Source organism: Camponotus floridanus, unplaced genomic scaffold (genome assembly GCF_003227725.1).
Source record: "Camponotus floridanus strain SB8 unplaced genomic scaffold, Cflo_v7.5 scaffold1, whole genome shotgun sequence".
NCBI classification, from domain to species: domain Eukaryota; kingdom Metazoa; phylum Arthropoda; class Insecta; order Hymenoptera; family Formicidae; genus Camponotus; species Camponotus floridanus.
In genome coordinates, this window is record NW_020229214.1 from 7,581,209 (window position 1) to 7,609,186 (window position 27,978).

General features: G+C 35.9%; 1 protein-coding gene across 2 annotated transcripts; it reads right to left on the reverse strand.

Annotated features, from left to right (window-relative positions):
• Nucleotides 1–245: 245 nt before the first annotated feature.
• LOC105251313 (cyclic AMP response element-binding protein A) lies at nt 246–27,965 on the reverse strand. Of its 2 annotated transcripts, none has more exons than XM_011258009.3 (7): nt 27,555–27,965; nt 23,953–24,172; nt 4,812–5,124; nt 4,326–4,642; nt 3,012–3,278; nt 2,189–2,332; nt 246–2,061 (listed from the first exon to the last, which is right to left on the reverse strand). In XM_011258009.3, exons 2-7 carry the CDS (start codon nt 24,016–24,018, stop codon nt 1,876–1,878), a joined length of 1,293 nt encoding a protein of 430 aa, XP_011256311.1. In that variant the 5' UTR covers nt 24,019–24,172; nt 27,555–27,965; the 3' UTR covers nt 246–1,875. The 2 variants fall into 2 exon arrangements, with proteins under 2 accessions (XP_011256311.1, XP_011256312.1); XM_011258010.3 differs by lacking the exon at nt 27,555–27,965 and adding an exon at nt 27,182–27,364.
• Nucleotides 27,966–27,978: the final 13 nt, after the last annotated feature.

Consider the following 27,978-nt stretch of genomic DNA (forward strand, 5'->3'; position numbering starts at 1 on the left):
TATTTTTTAAGAAAAAATATGTAATTGTTAATTGCAAATTACATATTTTTTCTTCGAAACAACTATGTGTTTTCTTTACTCCAATTGATTTCTCTCATTATTTTGTACATAAAAGTATTAAGATAAAATAATCGAAATATAATATATATTTTACTAGATATTTTATGGTTTATGTAAAATTAAAAAATTATTTCAAGCCTCATAACTCGAAAAGTACTCAATGAAAAAATACTTAATTATAGTGTTTTGGAAAGCTCTTGAAATAAGCTGAAATAAGGATATGCAATAAAAATGCATAAAAAATGGGAAGTTCCATTTAAAAAAATCAACTTGATCTTCATAGACCTTGAGTATTTCATCCAAGGTCAAATTCTTATCATCATTAGGTACATTTTATTTAGTCCTACACCTTTGTTCTTTACATATTTTTCATTATAATTGATCGTTTTCGAGATATTTTCGTGTTCCAGGACTTTTTGAAGACCCTGTATATCCGTGAACTTATATCTTACAAATATTTTTATTACACACTTCAAATTGGCGGGAAATAAATTATCGTTGCGTATGATTAATTTTAAGAGCCGATCAAACCGACGTCTATCGACGTTTATTAAGAATAATATCTTAAGAAAATAGCGACATCGTCGATTTGACGCAGAATTGATTTCACCAAATCACAATCCGCATGATATATAATCTTATTGTACAACTAGATATATCTTTTCTAAGTAAATGATAAATGCAATAATTTTATCGATATAGTATCGAATTTATCTTCACGTCACAGTATTAATATAATCGTATTTTGCTCTTTTTATAGCTATAAAGTATGTCGTATATTATATATCTTGTATACGCACATATAATTACATTAACGCAAAAAAAAAAAAAAAAACGCTTTGACGAAACCGTGTCAAAATGGACTAAATATATATTCTCTTTTTATTTTGAATTCCAGGAATATTCCTTCGAGTCTCAAACGGTTTAAAATATCATCGTCTTCAAAGTATATATAGCGAATAATCAGACGGTCATTTACATTTAGAAGTTTTTTCTTTCGAAACTTCTCGTTGCAGTTAGGCAATAATCGGTGACTTTCATAATCCGCATTTCACGGTTGAAATATCTGAATACTAAATTCGCATATTCTTTAGGCCTTATTAAAATGAAGAAGAACTCGTATTAAATGTACGATAGCGAGAAATAAATTAGCCGTCTAAATGACCTCTGATTTGCAATGCGATTGGAAGAAAAATGAGAAAATAACGTCCGTAAAGGCACTCCTGGCGAAAATATAATCTAGCAAAAGATATAATAATGTATATATATATATAACCGTTATAAGAATATACATATAAATTGGTGTTAAAAGCCTTAAATTGTTGCCAGGAAACACTGAAGCGATTCGCAGTGCTCGAAATAAATCTTCAGTCGCGATTACGCTGCAAAAAACTTCATTGTGTATATAAGGAAGACATTTTAGGAATGTAAAGAAATTGCACTAATCCCTAAAAATATACTCTGTTTAAATCTGTGACTTAGCAATAGCAACAAATCGTTCTCAACAATGTCTCTCGAATCCTCTTTACTGAATAAGAAAGAACAATTGTAAGAATAATAGTCTGTATGGAAGAGCAAATCGGCAAAACCGAATAAATCCGTGTTAGCGTCGCGATGAAAGATTTGAAAAAATGTAAAATCTATTTCGAGGCTTTATATAATTTTCGATCTCTCGGAACACTATCGAAAAGCACACATTCGTGAATGTTTTACGACATTCGTAGGAGCTAAAATCAACTTCCGAAAAATCCTGAAATCATCAGAAAGAAAATCCGATGATATCAAGCATAGACTTGAGTTAAAAGACAAATAAATCTAAGATTGTTGTAGTTGCAGCAGCGCCTGAAGACGTTGCAATTCTTTCAGTAATTCACGGTTTGTGTCCTCCAAGGAATTCAGCCTTTCCCTGTAGGAGGAATTCTCGTTTGTCAACATCGTGACCCGCCTCTCCAAACCGTCCATATACTCTTTCTTTTTCCTACGCGATTCCTGCGCAGATATCTGCAAAACGTACCACATAAATCAATATCTTTCACGCTACATTCGCAATTTTAATTTAAAATTTCAATATTTGATTTCAAATATACAGAATAATTTCAAATATTAAAATGATATTTCCTTTACATACTTTATTCTTGATTTTCCTTCGTACTTTCTTCAATGATTTCTCCTCCTGTTTCGTCAGAGGAAGCTTCGTGGGTACTGGATATCCCTCGGCTATCAAGGTTCTCTTTTCTTCTTCCGTCAATGTCAACACACCCGTCGAGCCTTTCTGTAACCCCAATCGCACTTAAGTGTTCACATCACATGTATATTGGATCAATAAATTTGACAGTAAAAAATGGATTGTTATTTCGCGAGTAGAGTGAGCGACAGTAGACATAAAATATGTAAAACTCATCCATAAAAGCATCGAGTTTGTTTATCAAGATCCGGTAACTTTGTTTACAAGACGCGATCATATACGTTAAAATATTACATGTATTACATAAACAGGCAGCTCTTGGTTTTTAGGTCAGAGAATAATTTTTAGAAATATTACAGACATACATAAAAGTAAATCCATAATTTTTTACATACATAATACAGAATATTTGACAAGTAACAACATTCTTCTCGTCACAAAGTCACTTAATAAAATTATTTGACAGATGACACTGATGAATATAAATAAGAATATAAGAAATTAATTTTTTTTTTACTATGAATCCTTAATTTCTCTCGAGCATAAATTATTTATTGCTTCCAAAAAATATTTCCATATTATCAATAATAAAAATATAAAGATATATAGAGTGTGGAATTTTTTTCTTCGAGATATCCAAGAGATTTTTTTTCTCTTTAATAGTTTATGACTTAATTATAATTGTGCTAAATTCATCCAGCTTAATGGATTTAGCAATCCACTCAAAGTCACCGATGTCAAGTTCCTTTAGAAGATGATGTCTTACCGGCTGACAGGAAATCAGGGGCGTATGAATGGGCTGTCTGGTGGTGTGGGTGCCATTGGTGACGTAAAGCCTCGGCGCCAGTAAGCCCCTGAGATTCTGCGTAGATGTCTGGGAATCTCGGCGTTCTGGCGAGCAGGAAGCGGAAGCGGTACCCTCGCTATCGGAGCTTGCGCTGCTGGGCGGTGTCGGCGGCAACCCTTGTCTCGACGCACGTAAGGTCGTCTCTTTCCCTTCACAGATTACGCCGTATTCCTCAATTTCCATGTTCTGGAAATAATTGAGGATAACGATGATGAATTCATCGTAACGATCGTTTAAATAATAATGCACAGTTTGATTAAATTGAAGAGAAGTATTATTCTTTATTCACACCTTCTTTATTTTTTATAATTTACTAAGAAATTATATTAATACACTCGTTTGGATAAATTGGCAGCGCAAATGTTGAAGAGATAACGAATGGATAAAATTGATTTAAGGATGTTTTTTTGTACCCATTTTTAGAATATTGAGAATTTAATGAAAATTGTACGGAATGTCCTTACATATGTTTAGAATCTATAGTATAATTTTTAAATCGATTCACTAAAGCGTTTATAAGTTATAAGGATTTTAATTTGCACCGAATTAACATGTGTTCTTATGGGAAACGTATAATCACATTGATTCAAATGACAAAAACACATGGAAATAATATTCAGAATTTGTTGAAAATTTGCAAAAGTGTAGTTTAGATACAGAGGAAATATTTGGACAAATAATATTATACAAGTACTAATTGGTTAAAAAGATATTAAATATAATTCAATTAAGTTAGCCATGTATCTGTCACAAGGCGAAATTCTCTACTAAAAGTTAATCATTTCGATTAACAAAATTCGGAATATTTCAGTAAAAACGCAGTAAATATGAAAAAATACATCTCTGCACTGCTAAGAACAAATTGTAATATTCCACACAATTTCTTACTCAAAATACACCAAAAGTGAATATATTCGTCAATATTGATTTTCAGTTACTTTTTACTGGGATTGTACATACAAAACGTCCTTAACATTTTAGAGTACTTTATCTCTTGAACCACAGTTTGATTAAATTGAAAAAAAAAGTATTATTCTTCATTCACACCTCCTTTATTTTTTGTAATTTATTAAAAAATTATATTAACAACCTCGTTTGGATAAATTTGAATAATTACAACGCAGAGCAAATGTTGAAAAGATAACAAATGGAAAGAATTGATTTAACGGTGATTTTAGAGTACTTTATCTCTTGAATACGTGACGCAAGATATTGATTTAATCAGAAATATACCTGATAATACTCTTCGTCATCCTCCTCGCTGTCACTTATGTGTGGGAGCTGACTTTTGGCAAAGTGGAGACTCTGCGGTGACACTATTGTTATCGTGCTCTTATCGTCGACCATGTCGCAGCCCGGTTGACAAGGCGCGCAGGGACTGGCCGGCGCGCTAATAGGTTCGCCCTTGATTTCCGGACACTCGTTATCTTCAGGTACTAAATTGTTTCTTTTGAGGATTACGGTCGAGGTAGAGGACGACGGCGACGACGACGATTCGACACGGCTCGAGGCGCTTATCGAAATAGCCGGAAAGCATTCTTCTTCCATATCTGAAATAACATCTATTGAGTATTTTTTCTCATAATCTCCAGAAAGCATTCTTAAGGAAAGAGGGATAATGCGAGGGATTCGAGAAAAAATACGGCAAAATGATAAATATTGCATTTCGAATGTAACGTCGTTTAAAGATGGAGAAAAAAATGGCACTAATCATCTTACCATCAATTCTGCGAATATCGAGAGACTTTTGGTCCAGATTGGCGAAATCGATGGAGGAACTAGTACACGATGTGCTCGAACCAACCGCACCGGAACCCGAATTGGGTGTATGAGGATTAACTCCTGGCGTTGCTGGGCTCGGGGGGGGACTGTGAATCAGAAGGCTGTAACTGTGTTCGGATTTTATCGGTCGTGGTCCGCCGAGAGCCGCATCTGTCATTAATCGGTCCCTCAGGACCACGCTATCCCTAAGGCTATTACCCCATTCCTCTTCTTTGGTACTCATTAAGACATCCTGGCTGAGTATGAACGGCTGCAATACAAACAAGAATTTAATAGAATTTTGGGGAAAGAAGAGAAGGAGAATAGATTTATAAGAAAAATAATTATGAAGAAAGATGATTTTATGATGACATTAAACAACAAAAATGATCATTTATAAATTTTTATTATTCTACTATTGTTCGCGGGTGAAAGCGGTTTTGTCGCGAGATGGGAATTAGCGAATTACAGATGAGGACACGACCATTTTCTAAGAGCTAAATGAACTTTACTCGACACATATTTTTTTTTTTGGTTTCTGTTTTATTTTTACACATCACACAATTAAATAAAGAAATGTATATATATATATATGTGTGTGTGTGTATAAAAATTTCAAGAACTGAAATTTCGAAGTGATGAGTCCGAAGACTGTACAAGGGGCGTAACTAAGCGGATTAAGCAAGCGGTTTTTTCTGAGAGCGGTATTTCTGCAAATTGCTAATTGCGAACTGCGAAACTCCGAAAAGTGCGAGACTTTGAGGTGCCCATGTGCGATGCCCATTATATAGCGAGCAGAATTTTAGGCCCTTTGCGACGTGGACCAATAAATTTCATAATTTAGCGGTGACCTCGTACAAGGGCGCCGCGTACAATTGGTCGTCGATGAGATCTGACGTAGACATTTTTGCGGTTGCCATGCGCGTGATCTTTTTCGATTAGCTGATTGGCAATCAACTGATCGCGACGTATGGGCGCGCATGCCCGTGCGTTTCGTTGATTTTGTTGACATCAGCGTTTATGACAAGGGTTTCTTAAACGATGAAAAAAAGAGAAATAACGGGAAACGATCGAGGTTTTTCTGAAGGATCGAAAAGATTCTTGACGCCCGTTAAATTTGAATTCTCGAATTATAAATAGCTTATGCGAATTGTTGAACCGGGATAATTGTTATGATTTTCGAACAACTATTCTGCACATTTGAATATTTTTTTAGAGAATAAATAATCGCAACGTGTTTCTAAAAAAAAAATAAATCGTCAAACACACCTTGGAAACATGTTTTATTCGTTTAAACGATGAAAATAGACGTATAGTCATGATTCATAAAATCGAGCGAAATAGATTCTAAATCTATGACATCAGTATACCACACTTTGTATTTCGAGTCTGTATTATTTCGTTGAAAATCGCTTTTTGAGAAATTTGTCGTCACACGTGATAGACATCGACGTGATGCGCGCAAAGAAAAAAAATTCTAGAGCAAGAAAATGGATTGATCCTGCGCGCAGGAAAATTTCACCGCGAACGTACGCGACTCAATGAACACGGTTGGGGGAGGGAGGAGGGCGGGAAGAGAGGGAAATGTCCGCAATTGTCAATGGCCGCATCGCTCGTCGTCTCGTGTCAAGGACCCCGCTTCTAAAATTATATAGGAATAGTGTTCCGCGTGCGATCGCGTATACGCAAGCGAGAAGGGGAAGGGCGGTTCGAGTTGAGCGGTCAAGTTGAAGGTCGGCCATTTTACTCGAGATAGTCCAAAGGTAGCCGTCGGTAGCAACGGCTGGCTACCTGCGTCCTTCCGCCGGGGATCCTCCTCGCGATGCGATCTAGCAATGCGGAACCCATGTTGTATCCCCAAGGTCGAGACGGGAGGAAGGAATCCTTTCGTCTTCTACTAACGACGCTGTTGCTACCAAGCTACGGCGACGACGCTCTTCGCTTCGCTGCCGTTTTCCTGCTTGTTTTGCACGTCTTCGTTACGCTGCAGTCTTCCTTTAGTGGACTTCCCCGTTATGCACGGTTTGTCTCGTAAGCAAAATTCCGGCTGAGCGAACCGCATGACTCTGCGATGACTCAAACAGCGTTTGTTTGACGTCGCGTATTTGCAGTAGCTCGATGATTATAACTTACTGATTTAAAAGGAGCGCGAGATACGTTCGAAGTGGATTGTCCTGAAATAATATTCCATAACGTCGTTTTTTCTCGCTTGGATCGCGATCGATTGGAGGACCTGCTTCATCATTGAAGCAATTGCATTTCACTTCCAACTCGCCTTAATTCGTCCTTCCGTTTGCTCCTGTGCCGGTCCTGTTATTCACCCTCTTCATTAGGGTCCCCCTAATTTGAATGGAAATGTAGTAATTTTCTGCAAGTGGATAATTAGTTAGAATGGAACTATTTGCAACCAACAACCCGGAACTCTCTTAAAACTCTCGAGTCATCTTTGCTTTCCTCCGCTATTCTCTCGTTTCTATTGTTCAATCTTTTCGCGAAAGTGTTTATCTTTATCAATCAGCATTATCGTAATATCTTATGCAATAATTCGTTGCGCGTTAATAACAGCGTAGGAAGAGATCGAGAGATTTGCAGAGATAAAATGTCTCTTGAAAAGCCTGTTGGATTGTTTGGGGGGGAGATTAAAATGTCATCTCTATTTAAAAGAAAATCGATTAAAAAAGCATTTAATTGGTGCCTTGTAAAAGTATCTCGCATCCACAGCGACTCTCCTCATAAAGATCCGCAATGCGGAACTCGATTCGCAAGGTCACGGCACCAACACTCTTCCTTTTTCCGTTCCCTCCGTCCTTCTCGCGTCTCTCCTTTTCGTCCTTTTGCCCTTCTGCACTCCGTTATACTCGGCGCGTTCACGGCCAGCACTTATCTTCCATCCTTTCGCGTCTCACTTCCGGCGGAAATGTCCGTCGGTAACGGATTGTCCTTCTCGTTGTCGTTTTTGGCGGATAAGACAGAGGATACACGATCCCCTTTTTGCTTCGTCGACATTTCTGAGCCACGATTTTAATATCTTATCGTTAATTACTGTTTATACACCGCGTTTGGATTTTCCGTGACGTTTCCGCAAAACATAAGAGATGCACGCTTGCTTATTCACGTGAATCACTGTAATAAACTTCTTTTTTCATGTATTAACTTATCAACAAACGAGGGAGTTTTGCTTGTGTTTTCCTCGATAAGAAGCTACGAATGCTTACATTCGTATATTATGTTTAATGCGCAATTGACGAAGATAAATTTATGTCGATAACTTTTTGCCGCCAATGTTGCTACGAGTCTTTTAATCTTCTCGAGATTCCTAGATCCATCGAAGAATCATTTAATCCTAAGTAAATATACAAATAACGCATTGATCTCTCGGTTAATTTATTATTCCAAGAAACAAAAATGATAAAAAGATAGCGGTCATTTGGCTTCGTAATTTTCCACGAATGAGAACAGCAACGTGTCGGAGAATCTGCGAGCGATTAATTTCGGCGAATACTATAGACAATACAAATGGGGACTGTCAGTATTAATAAATTAAACGTAACCAAGTGATCAATTGCCGATCCATCGCGGCATCAATTCTCTCTCCGCGCGTCCATTACTGGTTTATATCCCAGTATTTCCACTGGGAATCACAACGCGGAGAGAGCCGGCGCTTTTGCGAGTCCCAGCGGGATAGGAATTCCGATTGAATTCGTCCGCAAAGAGAAAGAGAGAGAAAGAGAGAGAGAGAGAGAGAGAGAGAGAAAGAGAGAGAGAGAGAAAGAATTGCAACGTAGTGATTGGTATTAACTAACTGCGGTGCAACACGGGAAGTGCATCGAACGCGGGGTCCGGGCTCAGCAATTTTCAACGACGAGTTATTTCGCTACCGCGGCATTTTTTATTTCGCCGTTCGAGGCTGTCCTCGAGGAAATCGCGATATCTTGGCTCTTCGCGCAATCGCGATCCTCCCTTAAGTATGATTATTATATTACGCGCCTTTCTTTATTATATTACATTCTGCATGCTGTTACAAGCGTTTATTAATACTGCGAGTGATTAAAGAGCTCTGATGAACATAATCGTTTTTATAGAACAAGTACACAGTAAAAAATAAAATGTTAATTATAACATTTTTCACATGTATGCAGAAAGTTCACTCTAAATTTTAAGTTAAAATAATTCATTCGTTGTATGTTACTTATTGACAAAAAGTGTTAAATAATTGACACAATACTTTACATTTATTTTTGTTATTGTGATTTTAAATGTAAAAATGTAATGTAAAAATAACATATAAATTAATTAAAAATTACAGGAAAAAAGAGTTATAATAACTCGTAAGAAATGTTGAGGACTAATATGTAATAATAATTATTTTAACTTAAATTATTTGTAATAGAAACCTTTGATTTTAGTAAATTTGATTATTTTTATACGTCAAAGTTCAAGATTATTTCAAGATTTATTTTAACTTTTCTTGGAATGTTAAACTGACTTTGAGACATATTGATTGTTTAAAATGATTATGTTAAAAATACTCAAAATAATATTCCATTTCTAAGAGACATATACAAAGTGTTAAGTTGTACAAAGTTGACATAAATGTAACACATGAAAATATTATAAAAATAATAACATATAAGTCATATATTAATTTTACATTAAAATACTAATCAAAACGTGGTAACACAAGAAAATTTCAACATATGGACGCACAATTTTTTACTGTGTATCGGCTGCTAAGAGCCAAAGCGCATCATTTTGGCTTCATTTTTTTCATTTTATACGTATGTCAAGTACATATTCGCGCTTTTCGGGAAAGACCTTCTTTCAGGAAGACTATCGTTTCCTTTATAAATATACTACGAGCGCGATCTTTTTAAATTCTATACATAATATTCGTAATATCTCTCTCTGTGAGAAGTAATATCCGTGATAAAGACGGCGTGGATGCAAAGTTATGCCGAGTATTGAAAGAACTGACCTTTCCACTCGTCGATTCGATACCAAACTTTGATGCACGGGTCGGAAAGCAATTGTGCGCCGATGCATTGCAGGCAGAGACGCACTCGTGGGTAATGCACCGGAGAGAATTGCAGCGGCATGTTCGCGCCATGTTTCAAAAAGCTGCGATACATACGAATGAGGACTGCATATACATTGTATATGTAACGCGAAATGAAATTTATGTCTCTTCCATGGCGTTTAAGCGCGCCTGACTTGCAATCGCTATTCACATACATGTATCACAATCACGAGAGCGCATATATTGCATGTGCGAGTGCGTTAATCGTTTCTCCAAGTCGTCCGATGCGAGCTCGTATATGATTCTACGCGAAATATTTACTGGCAACATGTATTCGAAGTCCTTAAATACGTTCCAAAAAGAAAATAATTATAATTCAAATAGAATATTTTTAGAATTTATAATTTTTAGCCGATTGTAAAAAATCTAAACTTTTCTTCATAAATCATCCGAGAAATTAATTTTTTAATTTTCAGAACGTATTTAAGAATCTTATAAATGCAGATGTATTCGATAATTTGGCGATTATAGAGAATTTATAGAGGATGCAAAATAAAAAAAAAGCAATATCCGACACAGTTGCATATTCGACATATCGTTTCGCGTTATCGTCTCACGAATAGGGGCATAAATTTCCAATAAAATGCGATAACAGTCTGGAATAAATTGAATCACTGACGAAGGCGCGAATGTAAAAAGAGGGTGACCTGAATTTTTGTTATACGCTGTTATAATTCTTGCGTGACGACGCAGCGCGACTCCGCTATATCGCACCTGTAAAACAACCTGATTCGCAATCGTAAAGCCGCTTATATCGCCGGAAAACCTCGCGCAGGCAGAAAATCGTATCTGCGGTATATGCGAAGACACTGTGGGAAGGTCAACGCACGCTCAGTCGAATATCTAATTACGCTAATGCGATCGTAACCGAAACCTAACCGTACGGAATATCAATAAGACGAGAACAAATATTTCCCCGACACTTACTACACGCGAGCAAAATTACTCCGTCATGTTTGGCTATTTTTTTCGCGATGGATTCACGATTGTTTTCGAATATTTTCGATTGATAATATTTACTCGTATGCTAATCGATACCGCACATACATAAAGAGAATCATTGATTAAATCGATTTAATCATTAACAAATTAATCATTAACAAATTAATTCGCGCGAATTGATGTTAATTATCTTGTCTGAATGCAAAAGAAATTCTCTCTAGTGCTGATAAAATGTTTTCAGGCTATCGCATAAATATTTATTGCTCCACGTGAAGACATCAATTTTTCTCATTATTATTTTTCGTCAGAAAAGTAGCAATTTGCTAATTATCTTTCTCACAAATATATGTATGTAGTGTATCATATTATGGGTGTATTTATTCGGAAAGAACATTAATTAATGAGATATTTTGTTTAATTCCTTGTAGGGAGAATTTAATTAATGTAATTAATAAAATATACTTCATTATATTGCTAGATCATTTTTAAACTACATAATTTTATTTCTAAAAGCAATTTAAGATGAAATAAAAAATTGTATATCTTTCGAAAATACCGGATTATCCGTGAAAATCCCTATTTTCAAAGGAGCTGCAGAATTTCTCCATTATAGAATAGGTCAGTCTTTCAGGATTCTAGCAAGGGAAGATACATCAGCGTTTACCGGCCTCGTCGAAGTCACGAAAAAAGGTGAATGTCCTCGAGTTCCATCCGAACCATCCCGTCACTTGGTTTACTCCCCACCATGGTTAGCGATGACGCCGGCGACGACGACAGGTCCCTCTCTTTCTCTTTCTCTCTCTCTCTCTCTCTCTCTCTCTCTCTCTCTCTCTCTTTCTCTCTGTCCGGGACTATATTGCCATACAACTCGTTTCAAAACCAGATCCCTTCTTAACAAGTACTACCGTAGCCGTGAACCTTCTCAGGAAAGTCGAGAAACTCTAGAAAGCCTTGTCGAGACGACGTTCAAAACGCTGAACCATTTACGCTTGATCGAAACAGCGATAAGATCGAATAACATAATCTGAATAATACGATCTATGTTTATTTTGAAAAGTTATACACACTACTACAATCATTTAGTCAGACGATGGCGATCAATGGCTCATCAATGGCGTATCCAGTGATGCTTCCTTCCAGAAATCGTCGCGAAATTAAATCTTAAAACGTAATACAAAATATATAAGCGACTTTGTTAAATATCGGATTGAAGACAAACGCAGTTGTAATTATTTCGGCATTTATTCGGTTAATTTTAATATTTCAATAAATGAGATTAAAATTAAGAGTAGGGTAGAAACGTAAAGAATTACATTACACGTGTATTAAAATTTAATTTTATTCCATATTATTTTTATGGTTGACAATCTTTTCAAATGCAAAAACGATGAATGAAAGGATAAACTATGCCTATGAATGGCGAATGCTTTTGCTTCGTAAACGTGAAATTGACGCTTAGTAAACTATATACTTTGCCTGTTCTCAGAAATTTGTACGTGTTTTCACGTGCGTCTCAAAATTATTCACACACTCCGTCTCCACTCGACTTTCAGGTAGACGGACAATAATTTATCCGTCGCGAACGTTTTGTTCGTGGATCAACAGGTAGTTCTCGGCGAGTCGCAAATCGAACGAAAAACTTTCATATATATGTATATTTGACTGCGTGCTTGCAATATAATCATTAATATTTGCTTTAAACTTTATTCACTTTATTCACGATAGAAAATAATTTTGAAAGAAAACGAGATGTAGGAATTATTCTCCATTTTGTAAATAACACGTTGCTTATAAATAAATGATGTCTTATTACACAATTGCGTTAAATATATTTATAATTTGATATGAAATATCGCTCGACGAACTTATTGCTTTCTGCCTCTGTGCTCAATAATGGAGCAATCAATCGACGATAATTCGAATCGAATGCAGAGAGGACCATTTCCTTCTGTATATCTGTACTGGCCTCGAGATATAACACTCCATCGATTAGTATTCAAATCCGAGAGGTCAATAAAGGCAACGAATGGCTATTGGACGATGTAATACTCTCGATAGAGCCAAAAGACCCAATAGGCGAATCCCGATTATTGCTGTCGCTGCTTATAATATAAGAAGCCATGCAGAAATTAAATAGATTAAAAATTTTAATATCTTTAATTGCGAAAAAACGTACAAACTGCATTAAATTTGTCGAATTTAAATTTGAAATTTGTAATAATTTCAAAGTGTTTTTTCGAAAGCAATAAACTCATTGAATGATATTTCGTATCAAAGTCTCTTTGCGATTGCCTTTGAGCTTGAAAGCAACCGTTGAATCAACATTGATCTCATTCAATTTTGAATACGTCTCTAATCTCGAGCACACATAAACAAGCGATAACTCGTGGAATATACTTGAAATACATCGTATACAAAACATTTATAAATTTGAAATCGTTTGTACGTGTCTCAAATTCTGAATTAAAATAATTTTATATGGCTAATTAATTAATTTAATCAATTAATTAGTAAGTTATAACTATGTAATATTCAGATCAACAGCTTATTATATAATATTACATATCAAAGGCGTGAATTAATTGATTTCTATTATCGCAATAATAGTATTTGATCCGATCGACTTTTCCTTGTTCGCTCTATTCTTTATCTTCAGATAAAGATATGCAAATTTTTTTTGCAAATTCGACGCAAGCAACGAACTTTGGTCGACTTCAAAATGAGTCATACATTGCGAGTCTCGTAGCATCAAATTAACGTAATAACATTTGTTGTGCTATTATTCATTAAACACAACGCCAACAAATACAATTTAAGGATACTTTGTATGTACAATCCCAGCAAAAAGTAGTTAAAAATCAATATTGACGAATATATCCATTTTTAATGTATTTTGAGTATGAAAAATTGCGTGGAATATTACAATTTGATCTCAGCTACAGTGCAGAGATGTATTTTTTAATATTTATTGCGTTTTTATGAAATATTCCGAATTTTGTTAATTGAAATGATTAACTTTTGGCAGAGAATTTCGCCTTGTGACAGATACATGGCTAACTTCATTGAATTATATTTAATATCTTTTTAACCAGGTAGTACTTGTATAATATTATTTGACCAAATATTTCCTCTGTACTTAAACTTTTGCAAATTTTAAACAAATTCTGAATATTATTTCCATGTGTTTTTGTCATTTGAATCGACGTGGTTATATGTTTCCCATAAGAACACATGTTAATTCGATGCAAATAAAAATCCTTATAACTTGTGAACGCTTTAGTGAATCGATTTAAAAATTCTACTGAAGATTCTAAACATATGTAAGGACATTCTGTACAATTTTCATTAAATTCTCAATATTCTGAAAATAGGTACGAAACATCCTTAACTAAAACGTAATCTTCTATTCTAAATAAGAGAAGGAGGATAAAATAATATTCTTATACTCTTTATAAAAGTATGATATTGTAGCTTGTAGAAGGAATCCTCTCTTGTTTCAAGCGAGTTTATCGGCGGTCGTAATCTACAACATTGAAATTAATGGGATACCCCGGGGCAAAGAGTGCCGACGAAATTTAATTAATTCGAATAATCAAAAGTTGCAGTGTTCCATCAACTAGTCGCCATGGTCAGTGAAGAGATAAGACTCAGGCGAGGAACTAATCCGTAATATCGAGTAAGAGATACTACGCTATTATCAATTCAGGTCAGACAAAAGCGAGTAGTTTTATAGACGGTTCGAAAAAAGAGGACGACGAAAGAGAATTGCATGGCGAAAGAAGAAACAACGCGATGGTGGACACGTACAATTGATAAGAGCTTATCACGCGGCGAACGTAACTATTCAGTACGACTGGCTTGCGAGGGCCACGGTTTCACTTTATCGCCATCGTATACCTGTGGACGCGTAATCGCACGCGTCTTATAAATGCGCGCCAGCGGAGTTCGAAGGAAGTTGGAGGAGTCCAGAAACCGGTCACTTGCGTCATCGGTTATGCGAGAAGGTCAGCGAGATGAGTATGTTTGATTTTAGGATAAGATCCGCTATTGAAGCTTAACGACGAATTTATCCGAAGCAGGGAGCTAAATCAAACATAAGGTGAAAAAGAGCTATTTATTATTCTCGGCACAGGTGTCTAAGAAGCTGTGTAAAAAAGCTAGAGAACCAATACTAATTTTTTTTTTTCAAATGTCTCTTAGTCATTCAGAGTTTTTACGCTTTTCGATGTAGCTCTAAGAATCTCGAAAATTATTAGCAAATAAATTAATGTCTATCTATCGTAATTTTCAGAAAGGTTTTCAAGGATATCTTGATAAGGTGTGTCACTAACACGAATTCAGCTCGCAGTCACGAACCTGGTTAAAGACCGCGGGAAGCAGAGAGGAGTGTCACCGCCTGAAATAACGTACGATATGACGGTATCGGCGAGACCTACATAGGTGAAATCGAGAACCATCGTGCGGCAGAATGCAATCGCACACCTGAGAGCTGTTCGTAGCACCCTTACAACATAGGAATGCCAACGATCCGGAAAAGATTCCTGGTCGTTAGACTCACTTACTGGATTAACAAGACTTCATTAATAGAGATAATGACCTCGAAATGTGAAAGAAAAAAATCCAGAGTTTTTTCTCTCTAGTTACTCTATTTTTTTTAATATTATTCATAATATAACTCATGTTTTTATATATGTTCTTTATATATATTTATATGTGCATATAATATATTTGGAAAATTCAAGTATCTAAATCCATCAGAAGAAACGTCACTTTGTACGTGAATGTACAATCGACTATCGAGGGTCACTGTAATCTTTTATCTTGTTCCTTTAAAAACGATACCACGATAACGGTAGAAAAATTAGATGGTTTCCTCAAATCTCTCGATGTGTATGGTATGTACGTGATGAAATTTTCACGATAATCTACTAAAAATATGGCTCTTCGGTGAATCATTGATCGCAAAAAAAATGAGAGAGATTATATTGCATCAATCGATATCATTGCTCGATATCTATGAGCAAGAATATCTCCTAAGTTATTATTAAAAAAGATTTATCTTATTTTATACAATAAACAGAATCTGAAATGCCCAATATTGTACTCCAAAAAGTTAGTTCTTTGAAAGAGCCTCTGAAACTCGCACGTAAATACGAGTTTTAATCAGTGTAATTTATTCTTGAGCGAATATTATCTGCGATCTGTCGTCGAAATCTCGTTGTGATGCCGATCAATCGCTGATAATAAGACGGATAAGCGAGCATCTGTCGTTTGAGACGAAAACAGTTCGCTCTGGCACGAATTTGCAATCGTGCTGAATTATTTAAGGTCGGCAGAATTTCTTCCTTGTTATATCGCGAATCGCGATGTAACTGTTACGTTATACTTTGTATATTCGATCAAGAAATTTTATTATTTTTTCTAAAAATTATTTCTTTTTTCTAAAAATTCTTTTTAATCTACGGATAGACATGCGATGGATTATAAGGAATTTTTATTACGTTTATTCATAAAATACAAGCGTCAACGATGGTAACAATAACGGTTTCGTGCCCGCAACTATGGCAAGATTGGCAATCCTTTGCATCCAGTTGACTAAGCGGTGACAGCTTGTGACAGTTATAATATAGCGGTTGAATGTGCGAGACTGCGAAGTAATCTATCCGAATGTAAATATTATGTAAAATCCCTTTCTCGTAGATTATGTTATTATACTGACAGCATTGTGTCCTGTAAGCATGTATTTTATTCTCGAAGAACGTATTTATTCGTGGATAAGAAATGCAATTTGGCAAGTTTGTCACATTAATGTGACATTCTTGCCAAATTGCATTTCTTATCCACGAATCGCGCGCGCATGACGCAATTTGTTTACAAAACTAAAGGTTGTATAATTTCATATGATGTGTATAATTTTATATGACATTAATCTTTTTTATTTTTACATATTCTCACGTTATGTACAAACATATTAGTGACCAAAAGAAAGGATGGCCTTCGATATTTTGTTGACGTCAATAGAAAAAAAAGTGAATTAAAAAAGTATCTGTCTTATAAGAAAAAAATGATTAAAAGATGACTTGGTTTTGTCGATAAAATTATTATAATTTAGTAGAGACTTTCCTTCATCGAAATCTTACTACAATCTCTTTAATATTTATTTTTATGGTTAACTGTGTGTTATATTAGCTGTTATTCAATCAAAATGCGTTAATTAATGTCCCTGAAAATATTTAATTTTATTAGATTCAATGATTTCACGGAGGATGCGTTTCCTTTTAACGAAACTACACCCGTAATTTGTGGTAGCATCACGTGCGTTACAGAGAGAGAATAGTTCCATGCGCAAGCGTGCGCGGAAGAAAAAGTTTACGGTTACGCATGTACAAAGGTGGAATCCCGCAGCTAACGGTGTTTTGCGAACAGACGATACGCCAGAAATGGTAAGAACGTAACAATATTCTGCGCCGAGTTTTTATTTTTTATCCATGTAGCCGCAATCTGAATCGATCGATACATTCGACGAATTCAGACGAGCGACTCGATCACGATTATGCGCATTTATTAGGTTAAACTTCTTTTTCCAAAAGAGAGAACAAGATTTTCTTTTCAAGTTGTACAGTCATAAACATCGACGAAACTGTCGAAAAATTTATGAGGATGCTTATAAATGCAACGACGCGAGTCTAGAATGCTGAATCCGGTGGCGTGCTGTTTTTAAGATCGACGCAATTAGAGGAAAAAGAAAAAGGCGTTGTCGTAGCGTGAAGAAAAAGCGTCTCCAGAAAATCACTCGGGACTTTCACGTCTCGACCGAAGACATCCTCTTACCCGGAGGATTCGTCTCGAAAGGTCACGCTATAGCGAACTCGCGAATTCTTCCGATGATGCCTTCCTATCCCGGTTTAAGTCGCGCCGCAACTTAAGGAGAAGCGAAGCGTGCAAATAAACGGGAAGTCAGGAAAAACAATAATTATTTTCGTGCCATGGTCGTGCGGAATCGTGCCGTGCTCGGCGATAAGGAAATGTGCCGCTAGAAAATGAGCGATCGCCGAGTAATTGATGTCTTTCAAGAGCGTCCATTTTGACGACGATGTCACGAATCGAGGGAAGAGCCGAGGAGTTCCGCTCGCCCAGGCGGAAAGCTCGTCTGGCGGAATTCTATTTCGGCGTGTGTTTGTTTGAGATAGAAAGTTGCCTCGTAGAGATCGGTCGAATCGAACCTTTTGTCGAAGAGAGGCGAGAGGCCGGTTGAATAATCGATGCTTTCTATTAAAGAGCCGACACTATTCGACTTTTATGATCGCTTCAGGCAAAACTCCATTCAATCGATAATTAATCAATTATCTTGTAGAATGATTAAACTAAATTTCTGATAATTGTATTAATAAATATGTAATACAATAGAAATATTGTCGGTCAGTTTCAGACTAAAATGTTCATGGAAATCGACTAGTATCATTAAATGAAAAGCATGGACGTATGTGTTGCCATTTCCGAGAGGAAAGATACTTGCTGTATATCCTGTGTTCAGAGTTATCGGGTTATAAAGTCCGCATGATTCATCTGTATCGCGTTATTTCCTACTTTCCGTTTGGAGATAAAATCCTTGAGAACAGATTGTTTCTCTTCCTTTAGAAAAACGAAAAGGACTACGCGATTGTTGAGAAATTATTCAAAGATATAAACGACGGGTAACGAGGTGTAAAATAGTTTTACACCTTAAAAAAATTTTAAAAAAGTTATCCGAGTTTTCTCTTTGTTTTTATTTAGGACTCTTCAGGCATTATAATATTTAAATGTGCGGTCTCGTTCCCTAGTTATTCGCTTTTACATAACATTTGCCATATGTAGAAGAAAGAATGTCACAATATTGCTCTATCACTATTGTCTTCGGTCTTCTATTCTTTGTGGCTGTTTCCGGTTGGAATCTCGACATATATATTCACACTTCCGGTATTAAATTAGAAGGCAGCCAACCACGACTTTTCTCAGAGAAGGTATTTCTATGGTGATTATTATGGATGTTTTACTGTAAAACTATGGTTATCCTTATCTCTTTATCCTAATTAGATTAGATATGTAATCACTATTACAATACTACGTCTTTAGCTGATAATGATTATGAAACTCTCAAGAAGACGATTACTAAATAAATTTTGTTACCACATCAAAATAATCATTTACTTTTCTATTAAAATCCTATTAATTTTTTTCAACAAATTATACTTTATTAGTTTAGTTCTGTAGTAGGTCTGAACTAACTCAGGATGAGAAAAACATTGACATCATGAGAAAATAATAACATAAGATCGATAAGTGATCGTAAGACCAAGATATAATTAATGTTGAGATGATGCTTTTGCTCTGCCTGTTTGTTTTCGCTACCAATTTGTCGTCGACAGTTTTCATCAAAGATAATCGATATTTATATTAGGAAAGTTAACATTGTTTTAACACGTTCGCGCTTTCCCTTCCAGACAGATTGAAACGAAAACTTTCTCACCAGAAGGCCTTTTGTTATTCAATCTTTATATTAATGACACGCTGAGAAAACAATTGTCAGATGAGACACTAATGTCATATAATTCGTGAATAAAAAGCAAGAATGCAAGATTTCACTTTTATCTGGAACATTAGCTCTTTCGAAGGAAAATTTTTTTACCAGAGCGTGACGATTGTCTGAGCTTTCCAAAAGGCTTTCGCACAATATCTGTTAATTCATTTACGATGTTGTATATCTACATAAGATTTTATATTATTATATTATTAATATTTGTAAATGTTTTGAATTTCTTTCGAAATAAAATCGCGAGCGGCTGAAAAAATATTCAAATGAATACCACGTTCTCGAATTTATAATGCGAGGACTGCTATCAACACATTTGCGTCAGTGGCACCTGCGCAAGCACGAGAAATGAGTGAGGAAAATTGCTTTATATTGCTCACGATAAAAACGCGATGTATACGAGCCTAGACACAATTACAAATACCATAGCAAGGTTGCCGTACTTGTCCTACATTTCCAACAAAAAATATAAAAGCTCCAGCTGTGAAATTCTCTTAAACGCCAATTTTTGTAATCAAGTGAATATAAATATGATAAATATTATGGGATTATAAAAATGTGAATTTTAATCCTTAAAACAGAGTGAATTCAAATCTTTCGTATAAATAAAAAGTTAAAAATAGACAAATATACACGGGCCTTCGGGGAGAATGCAACGCATACATTGTCAAGATAATAACGCTTATCGGAACAAGTGGTTTTAACATAACAAGACAGATAGCGAATTAATTACAGCTGTGTTTCTTCTGTAATAAGCGAGAAAAAAAATAATGCGCAAAAATATCGAGTTGCCCATTCATTTCGCTATGAGGACAAAAAAAAATTCTGCAACGCGACTCGATTTTTCGGTCTCTCGACTACGCAAAGTTTTCGAATCCCCATCGATCGATCGATGCATCGATGTGGATAAATCGACACGCGTTTCCTCGCGCTCTTGCTTTATCGCTCGCTTGATATCGTTAATGGTGCTCGATCAATCTCGCAGCAAAACATTCATCGCCCCGGTAAATCGTCATTTTTAACGAGACGAAAGCTAAGCGGAAAATCGATATTTTTGCCGGCGGCGATTCCATAATTGGAATATTCATTACGAGCAGGTTTTCGAATGCTCGTCGAAACGTCCTTTCCTCGCGTTAATGCGCAGTTTATCATCTCCTCGTCGTTTTTGCATTTAGATTGGAATAGAGATTTTCTTTAACGAATGCACGTTGGCTTAAACGATTTTATTGGCTGAACGTATTTGGCTTCGCGCGCGATGTTAAAGGGGATTGACCTTCCAAATATGATGAGACAGCATTGACATGCATGCGTCGATTCGCCTTTCAATTTCTATTACGATAACCGGAGCTATCGTATGGATACATATTAATAACTTATACTACTAAAATAATACAGCTTGAAAATTCGTACGAAGAATCAACTTTAATAATTGTTGCGTATATATAAATAAATAATATGATTTTTTTTACATTTATGTCGAAAATAGATTAAAATTTTTTTTATTGAAAAAAATAAATTTGTGCATATGCTTAATGAATCTCTTGTTCCAATCAATTCTCAAGTTATGCAAGCTGCATTTCGTAAATAATAAGTGTATAATTATGCATTAAAAAGATATAAAACAAACAAAGACGCTCAGTTATAAATGTCTCGTAACGAAATTATTGTTGGCTCAGTTTGTGAGTCATATGGAAAGCGGAGAATCGCGATAAATATGCGATAAGTTGCGCGGTTGAGGGTCGATAAATTACAAGTGATAAACAGAGATGCAATTATCCATTAACGAGAGTGTACACGAAATTATATATTCTGGATATTACAGATGCACAAACTAGAAAATACCTCCCAAGAAATTCAGCAAATATTTTCGTTGAGCTTTTATCAGTAATCTACTCTCTGAGCATAATTTATTATCTATTATATTAAATACTATATTTTGTCACGCTGTGAAGAAGTGAAGAAATTTTATCACGAAAAAATACATTAACACATCGGCAATGATATCAATTACGACATTTTCAGGAATCTGACACGGTTCTGGGAATTTTCCGAGAGACGAATCTCGAATCTGAAATGCGGCATAAAGTCCAAAAGAAGGAAGCTCGAGTCTTCAAAAATACACTTCAAGTTTAGCGTATCAAGAGTTAAATATGCGGGCAAACCATTGATCGGTTCATAAAGAGGGACACGATATTTGTACAGGTGTGTAAAGTGGCACAGTAATGCTTAACCGCTCAAATACAATAGTCTTCTCCGGCATTTGTCGTAGCATTATATATTTTGTCGAACAACGGTAACTCGTGACGATCTACCGTCGTGTTTGCGAGTGACAACTGTACTGCGCCGCTGCACATGTGACGACGTTCGAATGTGCATTCTGGAAAATAACAATGTTGTTGCGCAAGTTCTCGACGAGAGATAATCGAGCCGATCAATTAACTTCGGAGACGGATCATATTTATATCGCAAACGACAATTGAAGTCCCAATGGGATCGAACGTATACATCTCTCGCGCTCTCCGGCCTTCTAGGAAATAATAAAAATACCGGCGTTTTCTTCGAGGACTCGAGAAATTACTATCTGCAAACACACGAAGCGACAGGCGATAAGAGGAACAATGACTAATAATAAGTCCGACGTGCAAAACGCAACAGCGCGCGAAACGTATCGCGCGCATTGATGTTTATTGCCGGCGTGAAACGTAGATTCGTTTGCGAGAGCGTGATTAACGTTTCTAGAAACCTGGCGTAATTCCGTTAATGAGAAAGTGATTGATTTGTCGTCGATTGACTACTCCCGCAGAAAATTCTGACTCAAAAGGGTCAAGGGAAATCGCGCTTGTGTCCCATTTTGCGCGTCGATCGAGGATAAGAAATTACACGTCGCGATAATGAAAGGCGCATATGCATAACCACTGTTATCGTTGCGAGCGATGAAAAATGGTCCTGTTACATTCGCGAGATGGTAGATGGATGTAAGAGTCGCGATAAATAGACAGGGGGTCTACTGGCGGAAGAATTATCGATGTTACGAAACGTTGTGATGTTTGTCCCATTCGATGTCGTGCTATCATGTAAATTTGTTTCACTCATTTCCTTGAGCTTAATTAACACAAGCGCGATGATGAATGGCAACACGCAAGATGCATACGCGGATATGCGACTGTTCGATTATGCATACAGCCTGTCTCATGCGCTTTCTCCCAACCGGAGAGATATTAACTCGATTAAAAAGTATAACGTTTGATTGAAGAATACACGATTAAAAAGTAAATTTGCGCAATTTCAAATTGTGATTAATTTTCATAAAATTTTATACGCCCTTTGTCGGTTAAACATGATTGTATTTTACTAAATTTAAAAAAAAATATTATCAGTTTTTCAACTGTTAAAAACTCGCGAATAAATGGCGTATCAATCAGAATATACAATTAAAAAGTAAACTCGCGGAATTTCAGATTGCGGTTAATTTTCATAAAATTTTATACGCCCTTTGTCGGTTAAACTTGATTGTATTTTACTAAATTTTAAAACAAAATTTTATCAGTGTTAAAAACTCGCGAATAAATGGCGTATCAATCGGAATATGCAATTAGAAAGTAAATTTGCACAATTTCAAATTGTGATTAATTTTCATAAAATTTTATACGCCCTTTGTCGGTTAAACTTGATTGTATTTTACTAAATTTTAAAACAAAATTTTATCAGTGTTAAAAACTCGCGAATAAATGGCGTATCAATCGGAATATGCAATTAAAAAGTAAATTTGCACAATTTCAAATTGTGATTAATTTTCATAAAATTTTATACGCCCTTTGCCGGTTAAACTGGATTGTATTTTACTAAATTTTAAAACAAAATTTTATCAGTGTTAAAAACTCGCGAATAAATGGCGTATCAACGTCAAGAATAGTTGTTATCTATGAGAAACGTAAAAATATATTTTCCAATGACATTTAGCCAATAAACTTGACAAATGTAGCACGCATGCAAGTATTCCTCACGTTTCGTATAAAAGAAGCTTATAAATTTCTCAAAATAACATTGTAAAATGTGAATAAAATCCCCCGCTCTGATAAACTCTGACTTTATTTCAACCCAAAGCACACGTGGATAACATTACGCTATTCGTTAATAATATTGTGACAGCGTATTGCAGGCTATATCGATACTATCTCTCGATATATCTGACACAAATATTTGAATAATGTGGAGAATTGCTCGAAAGAACGTAGGCGTCCCTAAGATTCCAGTTTCAGCTTCCTTTCGTCCGCGATCTCGCGGAGACGAGCACTTTCTCGAGAATACACGCGTTATATAGGAAGCAAGAAATTCGATTGCGAGCGGGTAATTGCGGAAATGTATATGCTAGTGAAATAAAATAAAATTTCGAGAGACTTTCTGCACGTATCCTTCGCGGTACGAGACTTCCGACCATTTCTCCGTAAACTTTTCAGCTAATCTCATTGCGATTTCTTATCGGAAGAGTCAGTTTATATACATGCACTTACCGGATCAGAGAGATACGAGTCCCACAATTCCTTGAGGTCGCCTGGTCCCACGTCGTAGAATGCCATGGTATTTGTTTCCTTTAGCTTTCCCGATAGTATAAGCGTCGCCGGTCAGAAGAACATGATATCCGTCCATGAAGGACGAAGGAAATTAAAGGACCGACATGATGACGCCACGGGAATTCAGCATCCTTCAATAATCTCACCGACTGGTAGATATCTGAAAGCAAAAGATCGTCCCACAATTTCGTGATATTTCATTGCGGATATCATTAATTATCTCTTTTATTCATTAAAGCGACGTAACGTGAGATCTGCAATTATACGCAGCGCGCTATTTAATTGCATTAAACGAGATCTCGAGATCCGCGAGAGCCTCTCTTGGGTCTCCCAAGATAAAGAAGCGCGTGACTCTTTATAGATTATTAACATATGCACGTACACGTATCCGTGACCTCACGCAGCGTGTGGCTTATTATCTAAACCGCGGCCGGTTTCGCGTTTAATGCCTTTTGTCCTATATTACTGAATGAGGCACAGTTGCATCGCAGGTTACGGCGCATTGTAACGAGTTCAATGGATCTATCTTTATATTAGCCAAGTATATATATTTGCGAAAAAATTTGTAAGAAAAGATGTTTCCAATTATTACATAGTAATGCATAAACGAATGCATGCAATTGTATAAAAATGGAGAAAAGTTTTACATTATATGTTAAATTATAATATATTTCTAATTGTGTACTTTAGAATTCTTTAAATTTTGATAACATTATATTATAATTTCTTTCCATTTATATATGTGTATTCTTGTTTATCTTTTTTTTCTCTCTCTTTATCTTTCTCTATCTTATAATTTCACACGTATAATTTTTATAATTTTTATAATTTTTATAATTATCGTATCGATAATTATATTTACAAATTAAATTATCTGAACCTCTTTATACTTACATTAGAAAGGTATGTAATATTAAGAATCTTTAGATGAGAGATGTCAATTGAAAACAGAATCTTGAGAAATTGAATGTGTGAGAAATTCAATTGAATTACTTCTCATATACTATATAACATGCATAAATGTTTGAAAATCACGATCGAGAAGACTTATTAAAGTATGTCGAGAATTTTAATTCGTTTTATTTGTCGGAAAAGGAAATTATATAGTGTGCCATATGCGGCGTAAATATCCTTTTCTAATCTGAAATCTGGTCTCTCTTTTAACCGCAGTTAGATCTTTGTACGCGCGAGATAATGTTTCCTCGTAAAAAAATTCATGCATAAGGAATAAGTAATTTTTATACAAATGAAGTTTGAGTTAAAAACTTGTTTGGATATAACAGGCGTAATTCTTAATCGGTGTGATTCTTATCTAAAAATATATAGTTGATGTAATCGCCAAATTAACATTGAAAACTAAATGTTAAAATAAATGTTGAAATAAAATTAATATCGAAATAATACAAACTGTTGACGAATTTTCGATATAATGTCAGCGTTGTATCAATCAATTAATTACATTTAAATGCTTCGCAAATTAAAAATCACTTTAGTTCATTTTGTTTAGACTACATTTTACGACAAAATTAAAGAAAGAATTTTACTAATTTATTTAATAAAATTATTAAATGGGAAACATTTAAAGATAACACTTAATACATATCACATAATACATATCTCTTATATTTGATACACATCTCATGTATTTGATACATACAAATATGCAAATATCTCTTTGATATGTTACATAATGATATGTTACATAATAAACAAAATTCTATCTTGAATTCTGCCACAAATTATATACTGTGTAAAAAAATTTTATACAATCGGAAAAAAAAGAAATTATTTTAAATATAGCATATATACCTACATAATTGTATTAACAATAAAAGAACATTATCAGCTTATTATGAATGCGCAATATGTTATATATAAAAAGATTATATAAATATATTTAAATATATTTAAATTAAATATATTTAAATATATTTAAATATATTTAAATAAAAAAAACATAAATATATTTAAAAAAAATATATATATAACTTAAATATAAATATAATAGTAATAAAAATGCATTGCATATTTCTCTAAGCTAATAATAAACTGGAATAAAAATATCGTATTCATTAAAGTTATTATCAGAGACAATATGGACTTTGAAGCATTTTTTTAAGTTGGCCTGGGATACTGACTGCTAAAGAGATTAATCGCATCCATGCATTTGATCACCGATTATGTTATGGAATGTAATTACAAGAATAATTACAAAAGAATATTAAGTTTCGATACCTTAATGAACGACTCGATCGATGTTAAATAGCATCGTTTTTTAATATTCATGCACACATATGGTATTTCAGAAACAGTTATACGTTAATATATGCTAATCATATTAAACTCTGTCAAAATACAGTTATTCTACTCTCTCTTCAAGCGCATACGTAATCTAAAAGTGATTGCAAATCCGCTTCTGCATCGGACATTGAGCACCAATGACAATATCATAACAATCCGTTAAGATTTGCGTCATCTTGTATCGCGCATCGCACGATACAATATCACGATATCTTTATCAAAGTTGCTGTTGAAAAAATTATTCATTTCCGCACATATCAGTTCCATTACTTTTATTAATAAGTCATCGCCGAAAGATTATTGATAAATCATCGCGCTCTCTCTTTTAGCTCTATTTTCAATCTTTAAGATTTTTTAGCATATGTCATCTTGCATGATATATTATCGTTTATTTTCCCGAATAACACTCGTTCGCGCAAATGTCACTTCTATATAATCATCTCGCTCGATTCGATCGACCTTTTAACGCGCAAATGATTCCACGTAATCGCAGTCGATATCGATCAGAATTGGCATTAAGAGAAAGAGAGAGAGAGAGAGAGAGAGAGAGAGAGAAAGAAAGAAAGATATATACCCGCCATTTCTATAAATCTTATAACGGCTAATCTTGTCGCTATAAAATCAATGCGTCAAACTTATTAATATTAACATCGCTCATTAGAGAGGTTTATCGCCATGAAACACGATAAAAAAAAGCCCGTTTTATTTTTCACATGCGACATTGAGAAATCGCAAGAGGGAACCGTGCGATATCGCCGCGAGAATTAAATGTCAAGAATTTTGATGTGAAAAATACAGCGAATACATTTATCAATATTATACGCGCGGCTCTCTCTCTTTTTCTTATTGAAAATTAATCGATTCTTACGGTATCTTCCTTGGAGCTATCTCGAGAGGCCTTCGTCGATCGAGGCGAAGTTCCACATTCCACGAAGGCTACATCACTCGCCTCGATCGCGTCTGAAAATCTCTCGGGAGCTCATCGCGCTCATCGTTATCTCGAGTAGCCGCGCGCGGGATGACCCCTACGCAAGATGAGAGGATCCGGTCGCGATGCAATCGAAGAGCACGCCAGATGGAACGGAGCGCCGGCTCGACGTGCACGTGCACCGGCTCGTACCAGGGACGCGTGATACCGGGACGGAAAAATTAGCGATGGGAATGAAAAACAAAGAGGGGCGGAGGGGGGGGAAGGAAGGAAGGGGACGACAGATTGTACGTGCAATCGCGCTGTTACTCACCGTTCGAGCGGAGGGGAAGGAGGAAAAGCTCTCCCCGGTGGCCTCCGGCGCGCGGGATCACAGGACTGTCGTATATTAAGGCACAATGCACACTGTATACCGCACGATGCAGCGGCGACGGCGACGTAGGCGCCAATGAACGCGCGAGAAAGCGGGACAGAGCGCGGGGGATCGATAGCCCGCACCCACGGAGTTTGCGGAGTCGCCAATCGCGCGACCGCAGAACCTCGCAAACGCGTACGCACGCACGCACGCACGCACGCACGAGTCGCTGTCACACGCAGCTATCGATCTTCTCGAGGCTTCGGCGGCGCGATCCGTTCGTCTGGTGAGCGGCTGGAACCGCAACCGAGGGCTGCTCGTCGGACGGATGCGCGCGCTACGACGTTCTCCGCGTGAATGCGGGAGCAGCGGCGCGGGGCCG

Bases quoted from the DNA above. Each gene is read 5' to 3' on its own strand.
- LOC105251313 (XM_011258009.3), bottom strand. From the start codon at position 24,018: ATGGCATTCTACGACGTGGGACCAGGCGACCTCAAGGAATTGTGGGAC. The intron at 4,643-4,811 runs GTAAGATGATTA...ATGTTATTTCAG, and splicing joins CGATATTCGCAGAATTGATG to ATATGGAAGAAGAATGCTTT. The intron at 3,279-4,325 runs GTATATTTCTGA...AATTATTTCCAG, and splicing joins ATGACGAAGAGTATTATCAG to AACATGGAAATTGAGGAATA.